General features: G+C 42.0%; 1 protein-coding gene across 1 annotated transcript in view; it reads right to left on the reverse strand.

Moving 5' to 3' along the window:
- CLSTN2 (calsyntenin 2) overlaps positions 1–19,436 on the reverse strand; it is a 634,053-nt gene that overhangs the window by 383,346 nt on the left and 231,271 nt on the right. Inside the window, exon 2 of the mRNA XM_033855350.2 lies at positions 8,753–8,875. Coding sequence (XP_033711241.1) covers positions 8,753–8,875 — 123 coding nt within the window. The remainder of the gene's footprint in view (positions 1–8,752; positions 8,876–19,436) is intronic.

Genomic DNA, 19,436 nt, shown 5'->3' on the forward strand with positions numbered 1-19,436 from the left:
AATCTTTATGATGAGATGGGCCATCCAAAACTCACCAAGGCTGCAATGCCACATGGCCTGAGAGAAGTTAAAACCAACAACAACAAAAGGCCACGTGGCAGGGGATACACAGACAGACAGTTTCAGCAACACTGAGAGCCACTTTCGGGTGGACCAAGAAAGAGGATAATTAACAAGAAGAAAAAAGTGGAAAGATTTGTTATAGCCAAGAGAAAAAATTCAGGGCAAAGACCCCAAACTCATGGGCAGCAGAGAACCAGGGAAGCTCCTTATTCTCCCTCTGGCAGAGCAGCTCCACCCTAGAAAGTGTGGCGGCAGGAGTGCTGTGTTCTCTTCTCAGTGAGGTTAGGGCTTTGTGCTCCCAGCTCCCGGTGCCCAAGGATGACCTGATGGCTCCTGTCTACCCCCACGGGAGCTGAGGTCTGCCTCCTGAGCTGCTCAGCCCTCAGCAGACAGAAGGGAGATATAAAACGTGTGAAAGGGGAAAATTGGAGTGAATGCAGTGCCCGTGAAGGGATAACCAAGAAAGGACCCCATTATGCCCCCAACCCCACACCCATCACTGTCAAGGCTGGCAGCTGCCAAGCTGGCAGAAGAAAGAGAACCAAGGAATAGAGACGATCAACACTTCAATTCCAGAGTGATGGATACATCAGGCCTGCCTTTCTCCCAGCCTGCCTCGCGAGCCCCTCCAGCAGCAGCAGAATCGGGACCATAGGTGCGGTCCAATAAGCCTTGCTGCTTCTGGGGACTACAAAGGGAACTTTTCATTGTCACCCCCCTCCCCGTCCCCCCAGTGATCAAAAGCATCAACTTGACCAGATCTTCTGTCTTATTTACTGGTTGTTGTGCCTTCAGCCCTCAATTTTTTTCAACTTTAAAATAACTTCTGTATCGTTCTCAAATCACATCTTGCCTACAGCTGGAAACGCTTAGATCACAGTCACTGTAGCGAGGGGGAGACATCGCCATAGGGATGGAGGCCTGAAGCCTGCAGAGAAGGGGACAGGGGAGGGGACTCTGCCACAGGCTGCAGACAGGGGTGGGAGTCCCCTCCAGTCCTTACTTCCCAGTCTAATCTGAACCCCACCATCTGCTCGAAAATTGGGCAATCACAGATCATAACAGCAGAAACATTTGACAACACAATCTCAACCTGTCACTGAAAATAGGACACATCTGTTTATTTTATTTTATTTTTTACTTACTGTCTATGAACTAAACCATAAACATAAAATCCCGACTCCTATGTTTATATAAGAAAGGTATTTTAAGCAAAGTTGCCCATGGCAGTGTAATTTTTTTTAAATGGGAAAATCTTGTAAACAGCTCAAATATACAAAACCCAGTAGCATGATTAAGTAAACTATGATACAAGTATATGATATATAATTATGCCTACATTTAAGTAGTATTTTTTTAATCCATTTCAATCTGCTTGGAAAATGTTCTGTGCAAAGAAAAAAATTTAAAAAGGCTCTGAACCATACATACTATATCCAAATTAATAAGACCTATGTATCTAGACATGAATAAAAACAGGCCGGCAGGGCTTTGGGAGTGTGCGTATACTGTTTGACTCTTTATTCTTTTTAGTAATTTTCACATGTATTTGAATGAATAGATGCTGGTTCCTGTTTCTGCTAGATTCCGACTCTGTGTGTGAGTTATGTGGCTACTTCCCCAAGGCAGTAGCCCACACTGTAGATTCCAGAGCTAAGTCTACACCTGATTCTCTGCAGGCCCTGCTATGCACTGACCTCTGGCTGAGGCCAAGTGAATGCTCAGAGAGCAGGGTGGGACACCACTCTCTGGCCCTCAGGAATGAGCCCCGCGGCAACCAACTTGGAACACAAAGGCGCCTCCGTGGTGAGGCTGACACAGACGGCCCCTCTGCTGCCAGGACCACAGGTCAGAGAGCCGTGGGGCAGGACAGACTGAAGATGGCTGTGTCCGGTGCCAGTGATCCTGAGGTTGCTGGATGGGGCAGTGAGGCCTGGATGTGACCGTTGCCTGGTATCCACGTGGTACTCAGCCAAAGACCTCTTTTATGGCTTTTTGCCACTGCCATAAATTACCTATATACTTATTTACTTACATTTTTCTTTAAATGTCTTTAAATTTTTCTTTAAGTTTTAAAAACTTCATTGAATTTATTTAAAAAGAAAACTGAAAAGCCAGCAATATGTGCCTCAAATAGAGCGTAATCTAAATAAAATACAACAGAATGTTATTAAAATTCTAGTGCAATGCTGTTGCCTACGGAGGGCTATTGGGATAGCGCTTGCTCTTTGTCAAAAAGAGAGATTAGCAAGTGTTTGAGGGTACTGAAGACATCTTGAGCCTCCCAAATTGCACCTCTCTCCTTGACATAATCAGAAAGATTAAAAAGTTAAAAGGGAATGGATTAGCACGGGATTCAACTTTCTTTAACACTATGTCCGGGTACCATGGAAATCTTCTACAGCCAGTGACATATGCCTCAAACACCGGACAATCGGCAGAGGGGAAAGAAGGCAGCACTTGGAGTCTGAGGGTCTGGAATTGAGTGACAGGGCTGGTCTGTCCTTAGCTTGGTAACCTGGAGCAGTTACTTAATTTCTCTAAGTCCCAATGTCCTTATTTGCAAAACCGAATCATAATAGCTGACCTACTTTTTCCACAGGGTTGGTGTGAGGCTTGGATGTAATTTTGTGTGTGCAGGAGCTGGCGCACGTGTGTGTGTGTGTGTGTGTGTGTGTGTGTGTGTGTGTGTATTTATAATAAAAGGGCACATGGTCTGCAGCAATCTGAAAGTATATCTTGCAACGAATAGGTTATTCCACAGGGATAAATGATAGGTAGAATGTAAGGGGATGTTCATTTTCAACTAACGTTTACAGAGTTCTGCACAATTCACAAACAACTTTCCCCTGCATTGGTTAACTGGTTGTCCCCAGACTGCCACATAACCAAACAACACAGGCAACGTAGCTTGGTGGTGCAAGTGGGTGACGGCATCAAGCCTTCAGAACAAACTCCAAGCTTACTTTTCTTCTTTCCTTAACATCATCATCACAGATTTTAATCACACCGTTGTAATCAACCTAAAATGAATAAAACACGGCTATTGATGATAATGAGAATTATTATTACTCTGATTACTCTCACTACTACCCTTGCTAGGATCATCAGAGCTGATACACTGGACATCTCCTGGCTGCCAGCGCTCTTGCATTAGTATCTCATTTAATCCATGCATTAACCCAGGAATAGGTACTGTGTTTACCTCCATTTTAAATATAAGGAAACTGCCCCTCAGAGGAGTTCAGTACCTTATCTAAGACCATATAGCTGGTCAAAGGCAGAGGCTAACTGTGAAACCACGTGCGTCTGCTCAGAGCCTGGGACTGCTCACAACCAGGATTCCTTTTTCGCTATAAGACACCATCGCTCTACAAACCCCCAGGGAGGATCTCTGCCATTGGGCAGCTTTGGGGCCCAAAGCACAAACAAGGGCCCTGGGTGAGTCCAAAGGCAAGGAGGCAGATAGATGGGCAGATGCTGCACGGAACAGGGAGGACCCATGGAGACAACCGTGGAGGAAAAAGCACCTTCTGCTACAACCGGTTAATCAAACCAGGCCAAATCATGCCCCAGGCAATTTTCTGGGCAGCCTTCAGAGAGTCACCCAGGCTGGGAAGTCAACTGTGCCTGATCATTCTGTGTAGCCCTGTGCTCCCCAAAGATAAGTCCAGACTGGCCCAGTGTAGACAAATGAGCAGTTCTATTACTTCTGAAAGGCAATCTAATTCCCTTCAAATTTAAAAGTTTCCACGGTTTCCTAACAGGCCTCAGTGGGGCTCATGTAGAAATGAATAAGCTCACGGTGTGCCCAGCTTGCTTTCATTACCATTTTTTTTGCCAAGCAGTGGACAGAATTTGCATTATGACTCAAGGATTTTTCTGTATGTGATTCTCTAAGATCATGTCCACTGAGCTCAGACACCGGGTTGAGAACTGAGTCAGGTCTCATGGACTTGACTGAGGTCTGAGGGAGGTTTCACTGACTGAGAGAGATCACCTCTGCTAATCAGCTGGGTCAGGAATCAAACGCAAATATCACAGGGAAAGGGAATTCACAGCAAGGATGAAAGCCCTGGGCTCCAATCCCAGCCCCACGGCTAGCCTGCTCTGGGACACTGAGTAACTTTCTTGGGCTCCCTATGAGTCAGTGATCTCCTCTATGGAAGGAGAAGAGAGAAGGATCATGAAAAGTAAACTCAAATCTACAAAACTTCTACTATATCTTGAATCTTTGCAACATGCATCCTAGACATTCTTTAAATTTAATCAACACAGCAACCCTGGGAAGCTTATACCTTTATTCCACAGATGAAAAGAGTGGGACTACTGTAATTGGTGAATCCATCTTATTGCCATGAGACCACACCATGAGAATGAGCCATACAGGGTCAGGGAATGAGAGATGTGTGTGAATGCGACCGCAAATGCACACAACTTCTCTGGAAAGCATTTTAACAGGTTTCAGAACTTAAAAATATTTGAACGATTAATTCCAATTCTGAAATCCATCCAAATGATAGAATCAGAAATGTAGACACATATTGTAATAAAAAAGACTTGAAATAGATAAACTGCCAGTCATCTGACACCAGTCTGAATGGCCATCATCAAAAAGTCTACAAGTGATAAATGCTGGAGCGGGTGTGGAGAAAAGGGAACCCTTGTGCACTGCTGGTGGGAATGTAAATTGATACAACCATTATGGAGAACAGTATGGAGGTTCCTCAAAAAATTAAAAAAACGAACCACCATAGGATCCAGCGATCTCACTTCTGGGTATATACCCAAAGGAAATGAAATCAGGGTCTTGAAGAGATTATCTGCCTTCCCATGTTCATTGCAGCATTATTCACAATAGCCAAGATATGGAAACTTCCTGTCTGTCAATGGATGAATGAATAAAGGAGATGTATACAGACATTATTCAGCCATGAGAAAGAAGGACATCCTGCCCTTTGTGACAATATGGATGGACCTTGAGGGCAGCATGCTAAGTGAAATGTCAGACAGAGAATGATAAATACTGTATGATATCACTTATATGTGAACAGTGAAAAAGCTGAACTCATAGAAACAGACAGCAGAATGGTGGTTACCAGGGGTTGTGGTGGAGAAACGTGGAGATGTCAGTCAAAGGGTACAAACTTCAAGTTATGAGTTTGGGAGATCTAATGTTCAGCATGGTGATTAGAGTTAATAATATTATATTATATGGGCTTCCCTGGTGGCGCAGTGGTGGAGAGTCCGCCTACCAATGCAGGGGACACGGGTTTGTGCCCCGGTCCAGGAGGATCCCACATGCCGTGGAGCGGCTGGGCCCGTGAGTCATGGCCGCTGAGTCTGCGCGTCTGGAGCCTGTGCTCCACAATGGGAGAGGCCACAGCAGTGAGAGGCCCGCGTACCGCAAAAAATAATAATAATAAATAAATTTTATTATATTATATTAGATACTTGAAAATTGCTAAGAGAGTAGACCTAAAATATTGTCACCACAAAAAGAAGTGGTAATTATGTGAGGAGATGGAGGTGTTAGGTAACACTATGCAGTGGTAATCATTTTGCAACATATAAGTGTATCAAGTCAACACGTTGTATGCCTTAAACTTACACAATGCTATATGTCAATTATATCTCAATAAAGCTGGAAAAAAATAAAAGAATGGTAAACTATAGAATATTCATTGAGTTGGAAATCATGCAGCCATTTAATGAGATGCAGAAGAGTATTTAATAAAATGGTTTATATTCATTAGTAGGAAAAATAAGTTATAATATTGAATATAAAGTGTATCACTATTTTTGGATTAAAACAGAGTAGCAAAATGACTGGAAAGAAATACACTAAAATGTTAACAGAGACTCTCTCTGGGGGTAAGAAGATTTCACATTTTCTACAATAAGCACATTGTCGTAAGCAGGAGATATATAACAAAAGCTATTTTATATCCCTGAATTTTGTATTTATCCACAAAATTCAATCATGATTTTTATTTAAATGAGTGATATTTTAGGTAGGAAATTTTTCTTAAAAAGTTTTTAAAGAGGGAAAATCTCAAGAGAAACAACACAGAGCAAAAGTGATACGGGTGGAACCATCCCCCCATGAGCTTATAGCTCATCTCACTGGCTAAGCTGGAAATAAAGACCACTGGGATGAGGGTGGAAAAACTGACACACAATACCAGAGCAGTTGATAAGGGGGGGACCAAAAGCTGCAGTTGACTTCAAGAAGTGATGGAGCTGGCAGATACGAATTTTTCAATTTTATGAGAACGATAGGGATCTGAAATAACTCTTCAGTATTTTATTTTTAAGATAAATGTTTTAAGATAAATGTTCTTTGCAGCATGCATGGCTGGTTAGTGTTTGTGTCCTGTCTCAGAGCCAATCATAAATAACACTGAGAAAAATAGCTTTGACCATTCTAAAAAGCACCTTTACTTTTTACCCATAAGAACTTGGAAGATTATATTTTGATGCATTTAGCTAGATTTTTTTTTTTAAACGTAGCTGCCAATATCAGGCGGAGTGTAGAGATTGTCTTCAGATGGAAATAACTGCTCAGGGCTTCGCTTAGAAGCAAACCTTAGTTTCAAGAGGTGTCAGAACACCTGCGGTCACATCTGATGGTGTGAATACAACTTCAAGTTTAAAAGTATTTGATGGATTTAGAATTGAAGGAAATCCTTTGGTCAATCTTCAGGTGAAATGATTAACTGTCCTTCAGGTCGACAACCGAGGAAGGTTAAGTGTTTGTAATCCAAACTTTCAAATAGCAGATTTGTTTGAATTTTTTTTTCCATTTTAGTCTTTACATTAGAGTTTATAAGTTTACTGTAGAACAGCTTGTTCAACGACCTCAGTTTCCTAGTACACTACTGGATGAGAACAGGGCTACACTGAGGCGGACACAACGAATAAACAGACACATCCCTCACTTTTAAAGTGTTAGCCTCACTACCTTACAGTGACTTAAAAGCATCTGTTTACTTCCCATTTAACATGTCATTAGTTTTTTCTCTTGTATCTTAAAGAGGGGTCACATACTTGAATGGAAAGATGAATAAAGGACCTGCACATGCTCAGTCTAATGAGGGAAGCCGCAACACAACTCTGTATTTCAGATCTAATTCATCAAGATAAACCAGAATCCTGCAGGTTTTATGCAAACTTTCCCAACTTCTAAATGCTGTCTCTATTTCATTTTTTAAAACACACAGTGCATGACAGTCCAAACATTCCCATGACCCAAACATTTTTGCTAGTGTTTGTTTTAAAATCTCATTTCCAGGGGGTTGGTGAGAATTGCTGATTAACCTCAGTATAGTTATGTCCAAGAAGGGGATGAGTTAGAATATTCCCAGGCTGGTAAAGAAGGTCTGGGGAAGACACCTCATCCACTGTGGAAAAGACAGCATGGGATTCACACTGCCAAGTGGCCTTTGGTTGAGCTGGGACCTCTGAGGATGGCTGGAAGATGTATGGAAATGTCCCAACTCTAAACACCATGGAAGTCACAGTTAGGTACCCTTGGTGGTTACCATTCTACATAAAATAAAGACTAAGCCTTCTTCTGAGAGTCTAGAGTATCTCCCCCATGCTCTGTGAGAATGCTTATGGGTTTGTCTTCACATAAGGCTGAATTTCCCCATTTAACTCACCCCCTCACTCCTTACTTTATAATGTTCCGTAATGAAAAACAGGACTTCACAGAGCTTATCTCTTAGAAGTGTGAAAGAGCCTTTTTTTTCTGCCCAAGTAGCTCATAATGTAACAGACAAACTGTCAGAAAAACTAGACTTCATCATGGTAAAAACCTCAGCCTGGCACCCATCGATCATAAAGCAATCTTCCAGAAATCTTGAAAACCTTCATTAAATGTCCTGTCTTTCTTCTGACAGTTATAAAGTGTTAACAATATCACTCACGATGTAGGCATCTTCAGAAATTCTTTGTCCAACCCCTCCCCGCCCCGCCCCGCCATCACCCATCCCCTTTTCTTTGCCAAAATCTATGGAAACGTGAGACACAGCCATCTTCTTTCACACACCCCTCCTGGGATCTGGCCCTTGCAGGAGGTTAGAGGAGGAAGCAGTGGTCATCTTGATGACAACGAGAAGGCTCTCAAGCTGCAAGGGCAAATGGCACTGCCCCCAGATTCCTCCTCTAAAAGCCACACCCATTTTGAAGCTCAAGGGCACAAGTCTGTCCTACCCTGAGCAAATAACTCCCGATCCTTTTTGCTTTCCTTTTTCTCTTGTCAATCTACCAAGTTACAAGTCTTCACCCGTTCGTGATATGTGGGTAGTGGGGACAGTGGGTTACACATCTTCTCGTGTCGATGAGAAGATACAGAATTTTCCCTCTGTCTAGAGGGAAAATTCCCCCACAGGCCTTGCTGACCCAGCTTTTCCAACTCCAGAGGCCACTTCAGCAATACACCATCTCTCACAACAAGAAGATATAAGGGTCTTGCATTGCAGGCAACACCAAGGAGAAAAACCATAAGGAGATACAGAATCCACACCAGGAATCAGAAGAAGCATACAGCTTTGAAAGCACAAGCCGATCTGTGAGAGCCACAGGTAGTGACAAGAGCAATGAAGCCCAAGCCTGGGTTTCGTGGAGGTGTCCCGACTTGTCTCCCAAATGAGCAGAGCCCAGCCATGCTAAGCTCTCATCTCACCTGCAAAAGGAACCGGTGCATCTTTATCCAGGGCGACAAGTGGTGGGTCCAAAATGACTGTGTCGTTGTTCTCTGTTATGACCCCGTGATACGAAGTCTCAATCCATGGCTTGTGCTTGTTCACTGGAAAACAATGGAAACAAAAAGATTGACTTTTAAGATCATTATTTGAATCCATAATAATATTATGAATATTGCCCAAATCCCATTATTTCTATTTCTAGATGCCCAGTATAGATATTTTAAAAAGTTAATCAAAAGCTTTAATTCTTAAATGCTACTATCTATTCAGAGATGTTTCAGAGTTAAAATCCATTATCAATCAACAAACTAGCAGATTACAACTGCGTGCTGGGATTTCTGACCTCAATCTTATCCAATCCATCATTAGGAGCTGTTACTAAATTTTATATACATGTATATGGATAAGTACCAACAAATGTGTAAATATACAACAAACATTTTAATATTTTCTGATCCATTAAAGACTGAGTCTATCTAAATGGTCTAAATTATATAGCATTTTAAGTTGCTCTTCAATAATTTGATCAGCTGAATGATATACTCTATAATGTACAATTAATACACTTAAAATGCATATCATATATATATTACTAGTTGAGGTGCCCCCCCCCCCACAAAAGATGGATTGGAGTCCTAACGTCCAGTACCTTGCAATGTGACTTTATTTGAAGATAGGGTCTTTACAGAGGTAATCAAGTTAAAATGAGGTTATTACGGTGGGCCCTAATCCAAAATGACTGGTGTCCTTATAAAAAGGGGAAATTTAGCCACAGAGACAGACATGCACACAGGGAGAGCGCCACGTGAAGAGTGAAGTTGTGCGGTCACAAGCCAAGGAACTACCAAAATCTACAAGAGAGACCTTCAGAGCAAACATGGTCCTGCTGACAATCTGATTTCAGACTTTTGGCCTCCAGAACTGTGAGTCAATAAATTCTTGCTGTTCTAAGACACCCAGTTTGTGGTACTTTGTTACAAGCAAATGAATACAAGATAACTTAAAGTCAACCAGCACTAAGACTTGTACCAGGATTGGTGTAATAGTCCTATGTGAAAATCTTATCTGGTGAATATCCTATTTCTGCTAATTCCAGCCCCTTGATTTGTCTCTGGCCCAGCTCTCCTATGTGAATGGCTGCAATGGTCTCTTGACTTGTCTTCCAGTAAGAAGTCTTGTCCCATTCCAATCCATCCTCCACACTGACATTAAGAGTGATCTTTCTAAAGTAGTGATCTAATTCTTCAACTGGGAGCTCCTTGGTTTGTCCTTTTCTTCCCCCAGAGGAATCTGGGTGCAGAGTAGCTGCTTTCGAAATGAAATGACAGATTATAGGGAGCCCTAGAATAATCAAAGCTGTCCTAATGCTAATCCTCACAACCTGCTTCACAGTTTAAGAGACGTTGTCACATATGTAATGCTCCCCCCAGCAACCTGAGAGGTAGGTGTGATCATTATGGAAATGACAAAGAAACTACTTTCACAAGGGGTGACTTTCCCAAGATGGCCACAGGGTTAATAACTAACAATGGTGAAAACCCAAAACTCTTTCCTACATCATGATATCCAAAAAGTGCCCCCCCACACACACTCATATCATAATATATGTAATACACATTACACTATATAACCCACATTATAATATATATTATACACACAATACATAGTACATATTGTTTCAATAGCCATGGCAAAGCAAAAGCTTATACATAGATTTGAGAACAGATCTGTGGCAGTGGCTCTGTCCCCTTCCCACTTCATCATGCTTTGAAAGGTCAGTTAAGAGCTGTTCCAGGGTTGGTGGTAGGCTCAACCTGGGCCACTCTTTTGCCCTTTGTCACCCATTCCACAGCAACCATGAACTAACCGAGGGGCCGTTTAGCGGGGCATGGACATATGCGTTGCTATTCTCAGTTGTTGGCCTCTGAGACCTATTTCTGATGATTGAATCACGCCCAGGGTAGAGAACCCATTGCCTAGAGCAGGTCTTAATGGGGCAGCAGGCTCAGCCATGCTCACTTGTTGGCATTCAAACTAGTGCTTCATTACGGACCCTGGAAGAATTACAGCCACTCTGGGTTGTCCCCACACTCCTTTGCTCTTTTATTAGCCATCAACACAAATGCAATGTAAATAATTTGCGACTGTTGGGAAAAATAATTAACCTTTTTTTCCTTTAATTAAACCTAGGGGCCTATTCATTAGAAATGTGTACAGAAGATATACCAGGAGCTTACCCAGTGTTGCAGATTCACGCACCACTTGGCTCAGTGGCAGACAACGGAATCTAGAGTCACGGCTGCTGGGCTGTGGCCCTGGTTTAGCCACTTCAGGGCTGATTCAGTGCAAGTCAGTTGGCCACGCAGCATCTCAACTCCCTCAGCTATAAAATGGGGAAGATGACACCGCCCACAGGGTTGTCATGTCATTCAGATGTCCTCCACTGGCCACATAGCCCCTGCTCTTTCATTACCCCCCTGCTCTCTGGGCAGTGAAAGTGTCACAGGAAAGGTGCTCTGCAGACCCTGAAGTTAAGAAGTCAAGATTTCTGCATCATTAGTGGGGATTCTCCTCTCTATCACTACTATAGTTAGTTGAGTACCTACCACATATTAGGCATTTTACATTCATTCATTAATCCTCACAACAACCCCTCTAGATGAGACGTCGTATCTCATTGTACAGGTGAGGAACTGAGTCTCAGAGGGGTTTAGATATTCCCTTTTTGGAAAATAAAGAGGTTCATATTCCTAAAATTTCTTCATTTCTCTCTCACTTTCTAACTTCCTTCAGATCTATCTCAACTTTGCTTTGTCAAGGTTGATAAACATTTGCACTTTGATGAGTAACCCCAATGAAATCTTCTTTGCTTTGTGTATAGATCAAATCCTCAGGTCTGCAAACCAGTAACTTAAATTTACATTATTTTGACTATAAGGATACCATTCATGGCTGAGCCAATTATCGTGCAAGGATTACTTTTCCTTCCTAGTGGTCCAACCATCATTCCAAGAACACCATTCCTTGTATAGAGACCAGTTGGATTCTTGATTCATTCATTCCATCAAATGGCTGGATCATCCTCCATTTTAACTTGCATTATATTTGGAACCAGCCTCCTTCATTTATTGTTTTTAACTTTTTATTTTATATTGGAGTATAGTTGATTAACAGTGTTGTGTTAGTTTCAGGTGTACAGCAAGGTGATTTAGTTATACATATACCTGTATCCATTCTTTTTCAAATTCTTTTCCCATTTAGGTTGTGTCATAGTAATACTGAGCAGAGTTCCGTGTGCTATACAGTAGGTCCTGGTTGGTTATACATTTTAAATATAGCACTGTGTGTACTTATCAATCCCAAACTCCCTGACTATCTCTCCCCCCAACCTCACCCTTCTGCCCTGGTGACCATAAGTTTGTTCTCTAAGTCTGTGAGTCTGTTTCTATTTTGTTAATAAGTTCATTTCTATCATTTCTTTTAGATTCCACATATAAGCAATATCATATTGTTTATTTTTTGTTTTCTGAACTTAATGATTGTCTTGATTGTCTTTTTATTTCTGCTGAGTAATGAAACACAGAACTACTTCCCCACATCCCAACAATATTATAGCTTTTTAATCTTTCCATCTATTACTCATTCCTCATTTGTAAAATGGAGACACTTGCTTCATGGGAATATTGTAAAAACTGCATGATCATTTAGGCAAATCTAGTACTCCTGACATGACTAAGCATTCAAATACTCTGAAGTCCCCCTAGCTCATCTCACGCTTCTGAATGGTTGAAGTATAACCTTACATTCTCAGAGGTATTTAGCCCAGCTTCATTCATTCAACAAATATCTATGGAGTACTTAAAATGTGCAAAAACAGTCTAAACATCGGCGGTAAAATGGGGGAAAATGTCCCTGAAAAAAGCATTTGACAAAATTCAATATTCATTCATAATTAAATCTATCAACAAATGAGGAATAGAAGGAAACTTCTTCACTCAGATAAAGAGCTTTTATAAAAATCTATAGCTAACATCATACTTAATGATTGAAGAGTGAATATTTTCCCACTCAAGTTGGAAATGAAAAAGTAAAATTGTCTTTATTTTCAGAGAACATGATCATCAATGAAGCAAAATCTACAAAAGTACTACTAGAGCTAATAAGTGAGTTGAGGAAAGTCACAGGATAGAAAGTCAATCTATAAAAATCAGTTGTATTTCTATGTACTAGAAATAAACAATTGGAAATTTAAACTTATTAATATAATAGCATCAAAAAATGAAACATTTAGGAATAACTTTCACAAAATACATGCAAGATCTGTAAATTCTCTAAGATATTGCTGAGAGAATTTAATGAAGACCTGGAGAGGTCTTGGTGGAGAGATAGACAGTGTTCATGATCTGGTAGACTCGATATAGTTAAGATGTAAATTTTCCCCTAACTGATCTATAAGTGTCAATGCAACCCAAGTCAAAATAATAGCAGAATTTTTAAAATGGTTAAGCTAATTCTAAAATTTATATGAAAATGAAAAAGACCTGATATAGCCAAAACAATTTTGAAAAAGAAGAGCAAAGTCGGAGGACTTACACTACTTGATTTTAAGACTTATTATAAAGCTACTGTAATCAAGACAGTGTGATACTAACATAAAGATAGACGTACAGGTCAATAGAAAGAATGAAGGGTACAGAAATAGACACACATACATATGGTCAATTTCTGACAAAGGTTCCAAGATAATTCAGTGGGGGAGAAGATAGTCCTTTGATTAAATGTTACTTTGGAACTTCAATCCTACTGCTCATCATACACAAAAATTGTCTCTAAATAGATCATGATCTTAAATGTAGGAGTTAAAATTACAAAACCTTTAAAAGAAAGCATAGGAAAAAAACCCTGAGTGTCCTTTGTTTAGGTGAAGATTTATTAGAAGGGACAAAAACAAGCATGAATCATAAGAGATAAAATTGATTCATCAAACTTTATAAAAATTATAAATTTCTATTCTTGGAAAACAATTTTAAGAAAATATTTTAAAGTTACAGACTATGAGAAAATATTATATAAGCATAGCTCATAAAGGACTTGAATCCAAAATTTATGAAGAACTCTTACAACACAAAAATAAGACAATGTTTTTTTTTAAAAGGCAAAAATTTGAACACACTTGTCACCAGAGTAAATATATGAACAGCAAAGAACAAGAAAAGATGTTCAACATTAATAGTTATCAAAAATGTGTAAATTAAAGCCACTATGGGATATCACCATGTCACTACTAGAGTGGTTAAAATAAGACGGACAATACCAAGTTCTGATGAAGACGTGAAGCAACTGAAAGTCATCCATTGCTCGTAAGAATGTAAAATAATATAGTCACTTCGGAAACAGTTTAGCAATTTCTTATAAAATGGCTCAGCAGTTCCATTCCTAGGATTTATCCCAGAGAAATGAAAACATAAATTACACAAAAACCCTTGTAGGTAAATGTTCATAGACTCTTTATTCAGGATAGTGCCAAAGTGGAAACTAAAATGGCCATCAGCTAGTGAATGGATAAACAAATTGCAGTATACCCATACAATGAACACCTACTCCGCACTGAAAAGAAATCAACTGATGCGTACGACAAAACGGATGAATCTCCAAAGTATTTCACTGGTGAAATGAAAGAAGTCAGACACAAAAGACTTCATGCTGTTTGATACCATTCATATGACATTCTAGAAAACGCCAAAGTATAAGGATAGATAACAGATCAGTAACTGCTAGGGTCTGCTTGCAAAGGGGCACAAGGGAACTTTCTGGGTTGAAGGAACTGTTCTGTATCTTGATTGTGGTGATAGTTACATCTCTATGTGTCTTTGTTGAAACTTATCAATTTGCACATTTAAAAAGAGTAAATTGTGTGTAAATTATACTTGAGTAAATATGGGACAAAAACAAAGTCCTTATCCTCAAGAGACTCTCAGACTAGAAAGGGATCCACGATACCAGTGTAGCAAGAGGTAGGTAAGAAGAGGAAAAGTAGACCGCTATGGAAAAAGAGAGAAGTACTCATCCCACCATGGTAATCCAGAATTACCTCCTGGAGAAAGTAGATTCTAAGTCCTGAGCAGTAAGAATTAAGCAGGGATACAAGATATGGAGGGTCCCAGGCAGAGGGACATTGCATGGGCAAGGGCCTGATGGTAAAACACCCTGCTACACCATGGGGAGAATGTGAATAGTTATATTTGGTTGGAGACCATAGCTTGAGGGGCAAGGCCAGCTAAGAGGCTGGACTGATGGATATCATCTACATCACCCAGGGCTTATTGGCTTGCACAGAATCATCCAGGAACCATTTCCAGACTCTGGCTTCAAGAGACACTGGAGAACCATCTCCTTTCCAGAAAGAAGCAATAGGTATTGATGCTGGTGGCTCGGCTGTAATTTCCTATTTAACCTCTTCCCTTCCCTGACAAACGTTTTGCCTTTTTGTTCCAATAGACTGAGGCCAGTCAGCACACGCTTTGCTCCATTTGGTTGTAACTTCAGAACTGACTTTTCATCGGTTCTTCACGAGATAATGTCCCTGTTTGCTATACGACCCCTCTTGAGGCTGAACTCTGTCATATCATGCCCCCTTAGGAACTGCTTCTTGCCTCTGTCCTGTCTCCTTTCCATGATGTTTCAGCATCTGGAAAATGCCTGTGTCTTTGCACTCATATAGAGGAAATGCCAGTGTGATATTTCTGCTCCATTTTATAGAGAAATTAGGTCTTGCCCCTCAGTGCGCCTTTAACTAGAACACAGATGCATCCGCAGAACATGCCTTGGCTCTCGTCTCTCGGCTTCCACTCAATGCACCCACTGAAAAACTGCATTAACACTCAATCCAAGCAGCAGGGCCAAGGGGCTGATGATTCACCCTTTGAGTCTTTCTACCTACATCCTTCAATTAACCCTCTGGCCATTGCTAGCTCCTCAATCCTCAGAATTCTCCCTGGGTAAAAGTGAATTGTGAGTAAAAACATACCAGACTGATTGCAAAATGCTCCAGTGAGGTTAACTACATCCTAGGAAATGGGTCACTCTAGTGACTGTCAGGCTGTTCTGCCCGCCATGCCCAGTTTCCCCTTCTGACTCCATCCGCTGGTAGAATTGCCTAGACCAGGGGGCATCCGTGGGTGGAGTAGGCTGGGCCAATTGGTTGGATCTTTAAACTTTCATTTAAGAGGCCGAGAAACTATAAGGTATTTGGCGATGGGCACTTGAGGTGAAAATTCATAAGGAGTTGGGGCTGGCGTTCATGCAGTGATCACCCAACCCAACATTTAGACGGAGATGGAACGCTATTAAAATCCAAGAAAGCTAATCGGTCAGGAGACAGAGGATTTGGGAGCCGACATACAGAGAGAAGAGAAGCACCCCAAGCAGCTGCAGAAGATATAGAGGCTGGCCCCCCATCCTGTTCTCCAGTCCTGGCCCCGCTCACCCTTCACTGACTCGCCAGACTGCTGTGGCTTGTCTGAGGCTCCCAAGTGAAGCCTTTCAATAATTCTTCCCCCAACCATCATTTTTTAAATTTGCAGTAGTTTGAGTGGGTGTCTGTTCTTGCAATAAAATGACTCCTAACTACAATAATTGTCATAGCATTTCAAAAAGTATTTTTATTCCTTGCTTTGGAGTGAGGGTGGGATGGGATCTGTGTCTAGGTGGAGGTAAGCCTGCCTAAGGGCAAATCTGGTCCTGACTTCCCTGCCTAGGATCCGTCAGAAGCTCTCCTGCTCTCCAACCACAAGATCAGGGAAGCCACCCAAAGACCCCTGCTCCCTCCGTGATCCATGCCTTTGCCCTCATTGTGCTGTCTACCCCCCTGTCCTCACACTCCTTTCTCCTGGCTCCTGCCTGTTCATCCTGCCAGAGGCAGCTCCAGCCCCCCCTCCTCCAGTGGTCCTCCTCTGTACACCTTGTCACCCTGCATTGCCTGCTATTAGGCTATAGGTCCGCTGCATTGCCATTAGCTGGTTCCTTGCCCCTCCTTCCCCCTCTTCAAGGAGAGGAAGCATCCTAGTCACAATGATGTCCACAGGTCCTGACACAGTGCCTGGAACCTTGATAAATGAGGTGAGCACACCTTTGCCTTCCCAGCACCTCCTGAAGCAATTAGCAGCTCTTTGGTTCCAATGAGCAGGTATTGCGACGTCACCCAAATAGAAAGAGGGTGTGCCTCGCAAAACATAGGGTGACATTTGCCATCACTTAATTAGAGGCACTATATATCTCTTGCTAGAGGTACCAATTAGAGAGTTTAAATGCAAATCCCATGTGTGTGACTCACATATGCAAAGATTCACAGAGGATGAGGGTTACATTATACTGTGTTAATTGGGTTGAAAAAGCATTTGAAGAAAAGATGGCTGATGGGTGCTTTCAGTGAGGGCGGACCAGTGCTTTCCTTCCCTTCCTTCCTCCTTTCCTTCTATCCATCTATCCATACATTTATCCACCTTTCCTATTTTTTTCTTCCCTCCCATCTGTCATTTTCCATCCATAAATACTCAATTGTTTAGAGTATGGGTTCTCTGAAAGTCATGAACTAAATTGCCCCAGCCTGGGGATGAACCAGATACCATTATCCCATTGAGTACTGGCACGTGGGCAAGGAGAAAGGCTAGCAAGAACTGTGCACTGGGGAACTGTGTAATCTCACAAAAGTGCGATTTTTCAGCTCTCTGCACAAGCCATCCAGATAAAGCCAACTGCCCGAAGCTTGCCCTAAGACAGACCCTGAGATTAGGTGTAAGTGGTACTGGGCTTAATGTCATAGTTCTGACACTATGTAACCAACAGGGTATTTTAGTCAAGTATCAATCTTCCCAGACCTCTGCTCACTCTCCTTTAGAAAATGGAGGTAATACCAACCCCGCAGGGTTACTGGGAGGAAGATGAAATGAGACACTAAGGCAGAGCTGAGTCAGTGGTGATGAGCACCTTAAATGTCCCCAGGAAAGGCCCTTTTATTCTGAATCTCAACACCCACAGCTTCGGTGAGGACCCCCATGGGACCCAGCCTGCCCCATACAGACATGCCCAAGTTACCCAATAAATCTACTGGTGGGCGGGGAAGATTAGATTAAGACTGTGAAGAAGATTCGGAGCCATTCAGGAAAAAATCTTTTAGAATAGGAAGAGGGGAGAAAAAGACTGTGACGGTTTAATGCTCCCATTCAATTACTAGAGCCAACACACTTCCACACAAAATGTCTTACCTACTGAACAACCTTATTGGACTGAAGTGTGCACTAAATTGTCATACCTATAATTCCCCAAGATTGTTATTACTTCAATATCTCATCCTTCACTGCATTTAAAATATCTCTAACCCCTAAAACCAGCCCATAACTTACTTTGGAATTGATGCTACTACACGTAATTGTCTACAACTCTTTCTGTAATCCACTGTTCAACCACGAGCACTACATGACTAACCAGGAGCGGCCACTCCGGAGGGCCTACTGTGTGCGGTCTCATGAAATCCTCCCCATCGCCCCTGTGGGAGGGTTGCATGGGCTCCACTTCATGGATGAGGTTATGGAGGTTCAGGGAGTTTAAGGAAATCATACAAGGTCATGGTCCCTAATGGAAGGACTGAGGTGCCCACCGCACTGGGTCATTCCTCCCCCAACCAGAGGTCAATGCAGCAGCACATAGTTGTTTCCATCCCCTGTGGGTCGAGCCTTGGACCAAGTGCTCTGAGGGGGCACAGAAGAGCCAAGACTGAACAGACCAGAGAACAGGCAGAGTTCTCCAGAGAAATAGAACCAATGGGAGACAGAGAGATTGAGACAGATAGAGACAGATAGAGCTAGAGCTAGAGCTAGATAGAGATAGGAGATATATATATATATATATATATAGAGAGAGAGAGAGAGAGAGAGAGAGAGAGAGAGAGAGAGAGAGAGAGAGAGAGACACATACATATATAGATACGTGTGTGTGTGTGTGTGTGTGTGTGTGTGTGTGTAAAGGAATTGGCCTACACAATTGCAAGGGCTGGCAAGTCTGAAATTCACGTGGCAGGCCTGCAGGCTGGAAGCTCAAGTAGGAGTTAATGCTTCAGTCTTGAGGCAGAATTTCTTCTTTTCTGGGAAAACTCCATTTTTGCTCTTAAAGCCTTTCAACTGATTGGATGAGGCCCATCCACATTATTATTATTATTATTTTTTGCGGTACGCGGGCCTCTCACTGTTGTGGCCTCTCCCGTTGCGAGCACAGGCTCCGGACGCGCAGGCTCAGTGGCCATGGCTCACGGGCCCAGCCGCTCCACGGCATGTGGGATCTTCCCGGACCGGGACACGAACCCGTGTCGCCTGCATCGGCAGGCGGACTCTCAACCATTGCGCCACCAGGGAAGCCCCCACCCACATTATTGAGGATCATCTCCTTTACTTAAAACAATTGCCTGTAGATGTTAACCACATGTCCAAAATGCCTTCACAGCAACACCTGGATGAGTGTTTCATTGAATAACTAGATACTATAGCCTAGCCAAATGGACACATAAAACTAAATATCACACTCACTGAAGAATCTTTTAAAATATTATATTCAAAATGAGTGAGAAGATTGGATGTGACAGTGCAACTTCCTTTTAACCTCAGACAGAAA

This window comes from Tursiops truncatus, chromosome 4, assembly GCF_011762595.2.
Source record: "Tursiops truncatus isolate mTurTru1 chromosome 4, mTurTru1.mat.Y, whole genome shotgun sequence".
NCBI lineage: Eukaryota > Metazoa > Chordata > Mammalia > Artiodactyla > Delphinidae > Tursiops > Tursiops truncatus.